Here is a 12271-nt window from a genome sequence, read left to right on the forward strand (position 1 = left end):
CCCTGGTCCTGCCACCCCCTACCTGGCGCTGGCCCTGGGGACCACCCAGGAATGTGGACCTCCTCCTACCCGCAAGAAAGACTACAAAAGGGGCCACTGCCAGGACCGCCCCTCCCCAGCCTGTGTCCCTCACCCAGACAGCCACGAGAGCCGGCAGGGGAGCCATTTGTCTCTGTGCCCCATGGCACCCGGACAAGAGGGGATCGCCACAGCTGAGAAATGAAGTAACAGCTTGTCATGGATTAGACGCAGTGTGACTTCAGATGAACAGGAATTACCGCTCACACCGAAAACACCATGTTCTGAATTCATTTCTGAGGAATGAAAGCCCCGGGAGGAAGGAAAGAAAGCAAAGGAGCTCATCACAGCCAGCTGCCCACCCTCCCATCGCCCACGTCTTGGGTGGGCCCCACGCAGGCAGCAGCAATGCCCACCCTCCCATCGCCCATGTCCTGGGTGGGCCCCACGCAGGCAGCAGCAATGCCCACCCTCCCATCGCCCACGTCCTGGGTGGGCCCCACGCAGGCAGCAGCAAGGAAGGTGAGTGCCCACTCAGCCTCGACTGGATCCCGGGCCTACACCAACGCCAGTGCCCCTCCAGATGGCTGGACGCACTCTGCTCTGCCCGGGCTGCCCCTGCACAAGCTTGGTGCTGAGACAGGGCGCTCTGTGCCCCAGGGCCCTGGGGGTGCACTGCCCAGCTGGCTGCCTCACACTCTCCTCCCCAAGTCACCCTTTCTTTCCCTCTTTCCAGAAACAGGGGATGAACAATCCCAGGTTGAACAATAACCAGGTCCCTCCAGCCACGTGGACCCCACAGCTGCCAGAGGCCAGGGTGGATGCGGCCTCCAGAACAGCGTCCTCCCAGATGCCGAGGGGAGATGGTAACACAAGTGAGCCCACAGTCTTCTGCCACGTACCCACACCGTCCCTCCAGCACAGCACGACTCCCACATCCTACCTCCGACCTCCCTGAAACCCCCACCCACCCACCTTGGTCCCAACACTAGGCCCATGTGGCAGATGCCCCCTCTTCCCTCGGCTGACCAGGTACCATCTCCGGGTGACGTCTGCCTCACTGCATCGACGCCAGGCAAAAGGAACGTCGGCTCCACGTCACCCCCTCCCGCCACCATCTGCTGGGGTGGGCCCATCTCTTCCCTGCTCCTGCACTGCAGCTACCAGACCCTATGGGCTTAGCCTCCATCTCTCCCTAGATTCTCATCTTCCAGCCACCCAGCAGGGGAGAGCCGTAGTCTGTCCCCAGTTGACCTCCCTCCAGGCTGACTGTGAGGAAGGTGTGGGCTCAGACTGTGGTCCCCAGTCCCTGCCAGCCATACCGCCTGGCCCCGCAGTTCCCACCTGCAGAACCAGGCCCCACAGCAGCCCTGAGGGAATGCCAGTTCCCAACCCTAACAGAGATGGTGGCATCAGTGTCAGGCCCCACAGCAGTCCTCAGGGAATACCTTTCCCCAATCCTAACAGATGCTGGCATCACTGTCCCTGCAACCTCCCACGCTCGGGGCATCTGCCCCCAGCAGCCAGTGCCCATATCTGTTCCTCCACCCACAGCTCCCCTCCCCCTCTGCCTACCTGTCGGAGATTTCTGAACCTGTCTCCCATGGCCTTGGGTCGCCTGACCCATCTGCTGCTGCCAGCCTCCTCACCCCCTCACAATGGCTGCTCTACTGTCCATCAGCCTGCAGGCCTAGCCTGCTCCCTGACTGGCCTGTCAGCACCCTTCAGCTCTTTGGGGACTGACCCCAGCCTGGACCTCAGCCTGTCCACACTGTACAGGGTGCCTACAGTCCCCCACAAGAGGCCTCAACACAAACTGCCAGCACGCAGCCTGCCCCATCCCCCGAGGCTGCAGACAAGAGGCAGGTAGGCGGGGAGCAGGGGCCTCTGTGTAAACGTGTTTGCTGGGGATCTGGTGATGGCGCCTCCATGCGTTACCTTTCTCTGACTGCTGAGTCGGGCTCCCCATACAGTGATGGCCTGCCCTAAACCACGGGGCTTGGAGGAGATGGCCAGCGTCATGGCCCCACCCACCTCAGAGTGGACCACTGCCTACAAGGCCAGCAACAGCGCCAGCAGGGCCCAGGAAGGAACCTGGCCCTCCCTGGGTTTCTGAGATCAGCTCCCTGGACCCAAGGGGGTCCCAGTAGCTAAGGACACCCAGAAAACAAGAGGGGCCAACTACAGACTAACCCAAGGGCTCCGCTCCCCACATAAGGGTGGCACCACCACACTGGCACCTGGGGACAGTCTGCTGGTCCCACTGGCCTGTGGGGTTTACACTGTAGCTTTGCCCCCAGGTCTCCTCCGTTGCTGAGACTGTGACCGTGGAAGCAGGGCTGGAGGTCAGCAGAGTGCTCAGTTCCAGGACCAGACCCCCTGGGGTCTGTGGCAGCTGAGTTAGGGCTGCCTCTGTCTGCTGACAAAGGACACGATAAATTTGCATTTGGCGACTTGGGGTGCCCCTCCCTGCAGCACGCAGACCTCCCTCCCGGGGCCACTGTTCCCCGGACAGCGCCCTGGAAAGAGAGCCCATGTGTTTGCAGCGTGGCTCTTGTGAGGTGAATGACAAGCATAATTACGTTCTGCTGCAAAAGTGCCAGGGACAGGGATTTATGAGGCTTCTCTGCAGTAGCTGCTCTTCCTTCAGAGTGGGGTTGGGAGGATAAACACAGATGATAAAACAGCCCTCCTCACCTCTGGGGGTGCAGCCAGAGCCTCGGGAGAACCCAAGGGAGCCTTAGCACCTTCACGGGCCCTGCCGACTGGGAGGGCACAGCCCTGCGCTCCAGGTGAGCAGGTGCACAGCAGCAGCGCCCAGCCCTCTGCCCAGCTGGGCCCCACTTCCCCGGGGACCCCCACGGCGAGCCTTGGCCCCGCCCCCAGTCTGGTCACAGTGCCCACAGCCCTGGCATGCATCCCACCCTACAGCCGCAACCCCCACCAGCGCCATGCAAAGGGAGCTGTGAGCTTTGGTTGCTGTGGGGTGAGGGGCAGGGATCTGGCCCAGCTCAGACTGTCCACTTCCTGCCTAGGGCCAGAAGCTCAGGCAGAGGCTGCCACCAGCAAAAGGCAGGCACCTGGCCCTCTGCCCCAGCCTCAATAACTGCCCTGGGCTCCTGAGCTGGTCCCCACCGATGGCTGCTTCTGCAGCTCCCCTAAGTACAAAGGGCAACCCAGGAGCTCCATGAAATCTGTGCCTCACAGAGGTGGCCAGGCCCATGGCCTCCGGACAGGGAACGTCTGCCACCCCGAGGAATTTTCTCCCAGCCCCAAGCCTGCAAAGTCCTCCCAACCACCTGAGACAAGTGCTGTCAGCTCAGGAAGGGCGTGTCCTCACAGCCAGCACCTGCCAGCCCCCTTCAAACCCTGGGAACACAGGTCAGACATTAAGTGTCTCACGTCGGAAAAGGCTGGCCATGGTGGCTTGGGAGGCCGGGGTAGGATGATCGCTTGAGCCCAGGGGTTCAAGGCCAGCCTCGGCAACATGGCGAAACCTCATTTCTACAAAACAAAAAACAAACAAAAAATTAGCTGGGCGTGGTGGCATGTGCCTGTGGTCCCAGCTACTTAGGAGGCCGAGGTGGGGGAATCACTTGAGCCTGGGAGGCAGAGGTTGCAGTGAGGTAAGATCGCACCACTGCACTCCAGGCTGGGTGACAGAGTGAGACTCCATCTCAAAAAAAAAAAAAAAAGAAGAAGAAATGAAAAGAAAAGAAAAAGATGCAGGGTAGGGGATGACACAAGCCCCAAACCCAGAACAGAGGTGAGACCCCAGGCCTGGACTTGGGCCCGTTCTTGCTGGGGAAGGTGAGGTTGCTGGGCTGCGGGAGCACAATCGTCAAGGCAGAGCCGGGCTCCTCCCCGCTAGCACCACCCACAGGTCAGCCCAGCTGGCACACAAAGGAGAGGGAGGGGCCAGGGCACACAGCAGTGTGGGCTCGGTCTGGGACAGGACCCCGAACGCCTGGTCACAGGCAGAGCGAGTCCTGTCTGCACAATGCTGGGTATGTGTGCAAGCTCAGGCCATGCACAAAGCAGCCCCCAGGGCTCAGCTCTCAGCACCCCCTCTGCTTTCCACTTTCCAAGGTCTTCCATCAAGGGGTCAGTCTGGGCCCCCCAGGAACTAGGAACTGCGTTGTGCTGGGAGCCAGAAGGGTCTGAGCACAGCCCGCCCCAGCTCCAGGGAAGGAACCTGGCCACGACAGCGGGAGCGGGGCACAGGTCTGAAACCCGGTCTGCAGGACATGCTGCCATGTCTGTCCCAGCGCTGCCTTGCCCGGCTGAAGCCCACGCTGATCAGCAGAGAGCCCTGGAAAGCTTGGAGAGAAAAGTCGGTGGATCGTGCAAAGCGCCCTCAGCAGCCTCCAGGCTGTGAAGGAGGCCACCAAGCTGCCTGCTCAGCCAGGGGTGCCACCCTGAGGGCATGGCCGGCCTGTGCTGGGACAGGCGTCTGCAGGGTGGCAGCCTCCTGTGAGCACACACTGGCTCTTCTGTGAGTCCCTCTAGACATCCTCGGGCTTGGGGGTGCACCCAACCACACACAGTGAGTGGCCCCCAGTCACTTCTCTGCCTCTGAAGGGACAGAAGCTGCAGAGGTGCAGAGGGTTGGCAGCTTCTTTCCAGAGTCTGCCTGAGGGGCTGCCCTGGGCAGAGCCCTGGGTCTTCTGCCTCGACACCTTGGGGTGCCCCCAGCCAGGCCAGCCCTGCCTGGGCTCTGTGACTCCCCAACCCAGCCTGCTTCTGTCCACTTGGCCCCCAGGTCTGCCCCTGGGACTCACGTGCTGACTTGGAGCCTTCTCTGGGCCCAGCACAGGGGCACAGAGTGTGTGTGGCAGCTGAAGCCTCTGTACAGACGGGCTGGGGTTTGGGTGCTGAGCAGGAGGGCGTGGGCCCTTGGCCAACACCCTGTACCGGCTGCCCCAGACCCCAGAGACCTCCACAGCCACCCCCACACCTCCAGAGCAGCACTTACCCGGGGGTGATGGCAGGTGGGATGACCAGGAGGGCCAGCAGCCGGGCCTGGTGCAGAGCTTCGGCCAGGTGAGTGAGCATGTGGATGAGGCCCCTGCAAGAACCGAGAGGTGGGGTTGGCAGTGCCTGGCACTGAGGCCTCTGCCAGGGTTCTGCGACACCCACTGCCTCAGGGAGGGGTGGGGCTGGTCCCCAACCTGACACCCTGCAGCAGGGCACATGAGGCTGCGAGTCCCTTCGTGGGAACTTCCTATCCATCTCTGGATGTAGCCCCAACAACACTGTCTCATGCCCCAATGGGCCCCCCTAGAGTGGGGGCCTATGCCGTACCCTAGGAACCCCCAGAAAGAGGGGCTCAACCAGAGACAGGCCCACGTATCCACACCACACTTCAGACACAGCAGATTTAAAAAAAAAAAAAAAAAAAAAGACACACCAGGTGAGGAAAGGCCCCCAGCAGGTCCAGGACACTGACCCGAGGGCAGCCGCAGGGCACTCCAAGGGCCACACCTGCCTGGTGTGGCTGACGGAAGGAGGGGGCAGGGCAGTGGGCAGGGGAGGAGACAGGGAGCAGCAATGAGGCCTCCTCTGGACCCTGGAGTGGAGCAGTGCTCCCCAAGGGACGGCACTAGCCTCCCTCCTAGCATGGCCTGGGAGCAGCCCTCAGGACCCAAGCCTGCCATGTGCACACGCTGGTGCCCAAGAGTCTACCTGCAGGTGGCCACTTTGCAGAAACTGGCCTGGAGCACATGCTGCTGCAAAGTCGGGTTTCAGGGTGAGGCGTCCACACTGGGCCGGCTCTGGCTGTTACCGAGCATGGGAGACTGTCACTGTCACGCTGCAGCCCCGGGAGCAGCCCCATCTGGGGAGGAGACCCAGACCCACCCCTCAGGGGATGACAGGAGGGCTGAGGGCAGGGCAAGAGCTGGCCCTGCTGGCCTCAGGTCCCGCCCTGCTCCAGCACAAGCCTCTGTGGGGCTCAGTGAGAACCAGGTTAGGTCAGGATGGGGTGACGGTTCCTTAGCCAGTACCCAGAGGTCCTGGTGCTCCCGATGGTGCCAGGACCAGGGCCTGGCATGTGCAACTGCTGCATAGTGGCAGCTCCTGTTTCCCTGACATGGCCCAAATGGAACTGTCATTTTCCAAGCTAAGCCCCCATCAATTCCTGGGTAACTCTGGCCCAGATCATCCGGTGTTAGTTCTGCCGGCTGCAATGCAGGCACAGTCCTCAGCAGGGAGCAGAGTCTTTGGGCAGCCTGTCCTCACACCTCTGCAGCTGTGTCCACAACTCTATGGGTGCCAGAGGCTGTCACGCACTGCGTGCCACTTAGAGGTGGTGGTCAAGGAGGGTGCTGCCCCCGCCCCTGAAACACCAAAGTGAGCAGAGTAAGCTCTGCCTGGGGAAGTTGGCCCTACCTGGGGGTCTCCTGCCTGGCTCCCAGCCTGTGGGCTTTGTGCTGTCTGCAGGTACCCACAGCTCCCGAGGACAGTGGTGGGATGGCCTTCTTCCAGGGCCACACCAGACCTGAGGGCCAAAAGGTGCCCCCACTCTGTGAGGGGCCCAGGGAGCCTGGGTGTCCACCCGCAGTCAGGCTGTGTTGCCCAGGTGTACCTGGGCCCCCAGGAGACAACACGGGCCCTGAAGGCGATGTGGGCTGCAGCTACAGTGGTGCAGCATTGCCCGGAGTGCTCCTCACCACAGACCCCCTCACATTGCCAGCTGCTGGCACTAGTGGCTCCGAGTGCCCCTATCACAACCCCTCTGGATGTGGGGACAACAGTAAGGGGCTGACTCAGCGCTCAGGAGGGACCAGAGGAAGCAACAACCCTGCCAAGGGCACTGCCAACAAACTGCAGGAAAAGCTGCCCTGAGCCTCTGTACAGGCCCAGTGCATGGGACCAGAACCTGCTGAGCCCAGCCTTGGGCGTGGCACACTGGGGCTGGGGTCCAAGTGGCGGTCGGAGGCAGGACTGTGCTGAGGTAGCTCCCAGGCAGCAGAATGCCCAAAGGAATCTGTGGAGCCTGGATACTGCCTGCCCCTGCCATGCTGGCAGCTCCCCACCTTCCTGCAGGAGCCTGGACACGAGGTGCTCACAGGCTGCTCCCACCCGTCCTCCCCTGCCGCAGCCACTCTGGCTCGGCAATTCCCCTATTGCCTCCTGCCCTCCCACCCTGACGTTAATGACCCGTCAGGAGCCCTGACACGAGGTTGTCTCAGCGCCCTCAGCCTCCACCCCAGACACGAGGCTGTCTCAGTGCCCCCACGCCACCCCAGACATGAGGCTGTCTCCTGAGGAGCCTCTGGTGCTGTCTCACTGCCTACCTAATGCCCTGAAACAGAAATGAGTTACAGCAAATCTGATTAATAGACCCATTCTCCCAGGATGAGTGAGAAGGCTGGAAGCTGGTGGACTCTGTCTCCTGCTGAGACACCCCTCCCCTCAGAGGGTAACGGAAGGTCAGCCCCAGCAGGGTCCTCTGCCCACTGCTCAGCAAGGAGCCCCCCCAGGCAGGGCCTGGGATTGTCCCTCAGCCAGGAGCGCAGGCACCTGATCCTCCCGCAAAGCTGGGGCCCCTCAGGGGCTGTGCAGACGACAGGTTCCCCACAGTCTTGGGGACATCCTTACCCCCACTGCAGTGCCCCTCCCAGCCTCCCTCCACGCAGCTCCTTGTCCTCCTGCTGCTGCCAGGCCTCCCAAGAGGAAAGCAGACAGAGGAGCCTCTCAGACACATCCAGTGAGGGGCACACTGAGGGGTGCTGGCTGAGGGAGTGGGGTCTGGGCACCAGGATCCAGTGGGGAGCACACTGAGGGGTGCTGGCGGAGGGTGTGGGGGTCTGGGCACCAGGATCCAGTGGGGGGCACACTGAGGGGTGCTGGCTGAGGGAGTGGGGGTCTGGGCACCAGGAAACAGGACTCCAGGGCTCTTCTGGAGCCTGGGCCTGGGAGCAGTTCCAGGAAGAGCCTTGGACTGCTGCCTCCCAGCCAGTGAGTCCCTCAGAGCCCAGTGGGAGGAGCGGCGGGGCTGCAGAGGCTAGAGCCACCCACAGGGGCAGGACCTGTACCGGCTCCAGGCTGAGGGTCCTCTGAGCCCCTAGGCGGGAATCCTGCCCTGCCCCTCATGGGCTCTGCCTCAACAATGTCCCTTCCCTCCCTCAAACTTAAGATCTGTGTGGGGACGCTGCCCCGGGTTGGCAGAGCCTGGACCTGCAGCTCCTCTGCCCACAGCAGCAATGGGATGAAAGTGCCATGGCTGCTGCAGGGGACACCATGGAGCCTGAGCTCAGGCCTGGGCTCTTAAAGCACAACCAGAACTATTTCAGGTGGCAGGGCCGGGGAGCCGATTCCAGAATCTACTGCTCGCACAGAAGGCTGAAAGGCTGGACAGCTGCCACAGGACTCTGCTGTCCAGGCACCTGCGGTGGAGACGGCGCCAGCCTCACTCGCTGCAACCAGTGGAGTGAGAGGAAGCCACCTGTCCTGAGCACGTTGAGGATGCCCCTACCAATATCTTGGGCAGCAGTACTGCCCCCCGCCATCTTGTGGGGCAGTCGCCCACTTTGGCAGAACAGGAAAGGTGGCTGTTTCAGGTGAGTTGGCTGGGCTGCTTGGGCAGGACCAAGGAAGAGCCATTCCTCAGGGCTGTGGCCAGTCCAGTCCAGGCGGGGGAGCACTTTCCGTCACTCCCTCCAATCCTGGTCAAGTGGCCCACGGGGAGTGGGAACCCGCACGGGTCATGGGAGGGCTGGGCTCTGATGTGGCAAAAGGAGGCGTGAGGGAGTGCCGTGGCCACCTCTCGGTGGTGTGGACTGCTGCAGAGCCTGGGGGCCTGGGAGGCATTCCCCAGAGGCCACCATGGCAGTCCACACCATGGGTCCCGGCCATGCTCAGGGACACCCCCAGGAAGGTTCCCCCATGCTCAGTGAGGAGTTTCTGCTTGTGTCCAAGTTCAACCTGCTGTCACCATCTGGGCCATCTTTCTCTTGCCAAGTCCTCATGAATGAGGGTCCTCGAGTTCCTCTGACCACCCAAGAGAGGCATCAGGGCCGGTGCAGCAATGAGTTCAGAGCCGGCTGCGTGCCACAGGCTGCTTCCACTTTTCTGAGCAGGTGTCCATCTTTTGTGCGGCCCCATCCCCAACCCAGGCACAGGGACTGTGGAAGGAAGGCTCTGCCTAAACCCCTGGTCTTTCCTCCAGCCTCCTTCAAACACCAGGGCCAGGAGGAGGGCCCCCCACCACCACTTGTGCCCACTCACACGCGCTTCTGGCTTAGCAGCTGGTTCCAGACCTCCACCACGAAGCCATCAAAATGCTGGTTCTGAAAGAAGCAGTCACAGGTAAGGAGGGCCTGGAGGTCCAGGAGGAGGAGTGGAAAGACAAGAAGCCTGCCACCTCAGCCCACATGGTCAGGTTGTGGCCTGGTCACTCATGAGGCAAGACCCAAGCCTGGGCTGTATGCCCAAAAGTGCCTGTCTAAAGGAGGAAGTGTGGGGGTCCCAGAGGAACAGGAGTGGAGGGGCCAGTGCTCTCCTGCATCCCGCCCACCCATGTGCCTCCCCCAACTCCACCCCGGGGGCAAGGGGGCTCCCTGACCCCTGCAACCCAGACATACTGGCAGCCAGCAGGGCTGGGTCCCCTCCCAGGAGGGTAGCAGGCAGCTGGGCTTTGCCCAAGGGAAGCACACCCTGGCCCAACAGACAGGTCTCCCATGCCTGGGACCTCCAGAGGAACCGTGGTCAGGAAAGTGAGGAGCAGCAGCCTGAGCCTGGCTGATGCTGCCTTCCCTGGAAGACGGGGGCCGCACCAGAAGATGCCCAAGGAAGAAGCCAGAAAAGCCGAGTGGAAGCCTCGCAGGAGGCCCAGCCAGACGGCCAGGTGGGACCTGGGGGGGCTATGCTCAGAGGCTGGAGCAGCACACAGGCCTCACCTTTGCCACCTGGACCACGGTCTTGCTCAGCTCCTCTATCTCATCCTCACTGTCTAGGACATTCCGGAAATCATCGTAAGTCCAGTCCTCAAACAGGAGCCGAGGCACTGCGGTGGCAACAGACACACATGGGGGCCGTGAGTGGGAGATGCTGGAGGCTCCTGCTGCTTTGCTGCCTCAAAAGGGCATCCCCTTGGCCTCCAGAGGGAAGTGAGACCAGACAGTGAGGGGCAGGGAGGCCACCTGGAGCAGCCACGCGTCCAGAGAGGGTGTCCCAGAGCCTCACAGGCTGGAGAGGGAGGGGTGGTGGGGAAGGAGCGAGCAGATGCTGACAGTCCTGATATCCTGACAGCAGCTCCCCACAGGGCTCAGCATGGTAGTGGCCCCACCTTACAGGAGGGAGGCTGGGACAGACTCCAGCTACTCCAGCTCAGCCCTGTCACCTGCTTCTAGCATCCCCCAGAGTCTCTCCCTCAGCAACTCGTACTCTTAATCCACTGCCTCTGAGGTTGCCACTGGACGTGGGGACACATGTCTCCCCATCCCCAGCCATGAGCTACAGGGGCACAGGTGAGCCAAGGTCAGCATCACCCTCAGGCCGAGCCCAGGGCTTGGTCCCAGCTGCCCTGATAGGACTCATCAGGTGAATGAAGGAAGAAATGGAAGGGAGAACAATGGAGGCAATGACACTGGCCAAGGAGGTGCTGGCTTTGGACGGCCACAGCATGTGTGGGGAGGAGAGCCCAGGACTCCAGCCAGACCAAGGGCTGTGAATGCCAGGCCAGGCCCAGCCTCATCTCGGAGCAGTCAAAGTAACCTGTGCCGCGGCAGCACAGCTGGGTGATCAGGAACATGTGAAGACCCCAGCGCCCACTTGTCCACCCTCGGAGGTCGTGCCATCAGGGCCTTCACTCTTGGCCTGCCAGACTCACCTATGTGCAGGCCCTTGGCATTCTTCCTGATGGCTCGCATCCACCCTGTGGGACATGGAGGGGACAGTCAACAAAGGGACGCGCGCCCAGCTGGAAGACCCAGCCTATCTGAGGAGGAAAATGTGGCAGCTGCACCACACGCAAAGGGAAGGACAGGGGCGGGGAGGCAGGTGTGAGAACCCACCCCTCCCTGGCCCAGGGCTGGCCCTCCACACTCCCTTTCTGACCCCAACTCTCACCCTTCTGGCCAAGGTCCCCTCCTGACCCTGCAGAGAAGCTCTGAGCTTGCCCTCCCTGAGCTGGGACAGATAAGAGCCTGTGGCCAGCCAGGGGGACAGGCAGTTGCATCCCAGGGCCTGGGGAAGGTCAGGGTTTCTCCGAGCTGAGGGATGGCCAGACCCGCCAGGCCCTGACACTGGCCGACCCTCCATCACCTCCCCACGGTTCTCTCAGTGTCAGGGAAAACCACTCCTGCTCTCCAAACTCCAAAACTGGCTAACACTTCCCCTGCCATTTCTCTCTGTCTGAGACCAAATGTAAGGTGCGGCCATGTAAACTTGGGCAGATGTTATCAGGATGTGCCATCAGGAGGCAGCCTCTGCCTGAACCCCACCCTCTTCCCTGGCATTGAATGAAAATTGCTGAGAGGGACAGAGGAGGAGAGGCCAATGGCCTGTGCCCTTTACGGCCCAGAGGCTGCCCGAGTCATTGTAGAGCCCGTCCTGCTCATGCTTGTGTGCGGCCCAGAAGAGAAAGGGAAGGCCCACCTCACAGCCACCTGGACCACGCAGCAGAGCTGGGCACAACACTCTGAGGCACCAACCTGGCCTTGCAGAGGGTCCCACGGTGGCAACCACCTCAGAAACCCCCTCCACCAGGCCTGCCCTGCTCCATTCCCCTTCCCACTCAGGACACCAGCCCACACCATGGGCCTGCTCTCCAGGCTTGGCCACAAGGGGTGAGGGCAGGGGCCTCACGGCCATCACACTCACACACCGTCTCACACTTAAACATGTCCATACTCACAGTCACATTTAACACTCACAATCTCTTCTCTCCCACATCATCAGTCTCACACACACTCACATTCACACTTAAATCACACACACACACACTCCCATACAGAGACACCCACAAAGAGAGACACACCCACTTACACACACCCCTGCTCTCACACTCACACTCTTTTCAGCCTGTGGGGCAAGCACAGTCAAGCAGGAAGGATGAGAACCTTGGTCCACGTCGTGGAGGCCCGTGACCTCAAACATCTCACGGCCACGTCTCTTCAGCTGCAGCCAGACGGGCGAGATCTGTGTGAACTTGCTCCCAAAGACCTTGGTGACATCGTAGCCATGGCTGTTCCACTGGCAAAAGATGGAGACATGAGATGGAGGACGGGTGAGTGAGCGCCTGCCTCAA

General features: G+C 61.7%; 1 protein-coding gene across 10 annotated transcripts in view; it reads right to left on the minus strand.

Moving 5' to 3' along the window:
• CHID1 (chitinase domain containing 1) overlaps window positions 1-12271 on the minus strand; it is a 47596-nt gene that overhangs the window by 21747 nt on the left and 13578 nt on the right. For 7 of the 10 annotated variants that reach the window (XM_033204015.1, XM_033204023.1, XM_033204017.1 and 4 more), the window contains 5 exons: window positions 12084-12216; window positions 10853-10897; window positions 9921-10027; window positions 9250-9311; window positions 4994-5086 (listed from right to left, as the gene is read on the minus strand). In XM_033204015.1, coding sequence (XP_033059906.1) covers window positions 4994-5086; window positions 9250-9311; window positions 9921-10027; window positions 10853-10897; window positions 12084-12216 — 440 coding nt within the window. The remainder of the gene's footprint in view (window positions 1-4993; window positions 5087-9249; window positions 9312-9920; window positions 10028-10852; window positions 10898-12083; window positions 12217-12271) is intronic. The other 3 variants (XM_033204019.1, XM_033204024.1, XM_033204025.1) reach the window with 1 other exon arrangement.

This window comes from Trachypithecus francoisi, unplaced genomic scaffold, assembly GCF_009764315.1.
Source record: "Trachypithecus francoisi isolate TF-2019V2 unplaced genomic scaffold, Tfra_2.0 Lachesis_group8, whole genome shotgun sequence".
Lineage (NCBI taxonomy): Eukaryota > Metazoa > Chordata > Mammalia > Primates > Cercopithecidae > Trachypithecus > Trachypithecus francoisi.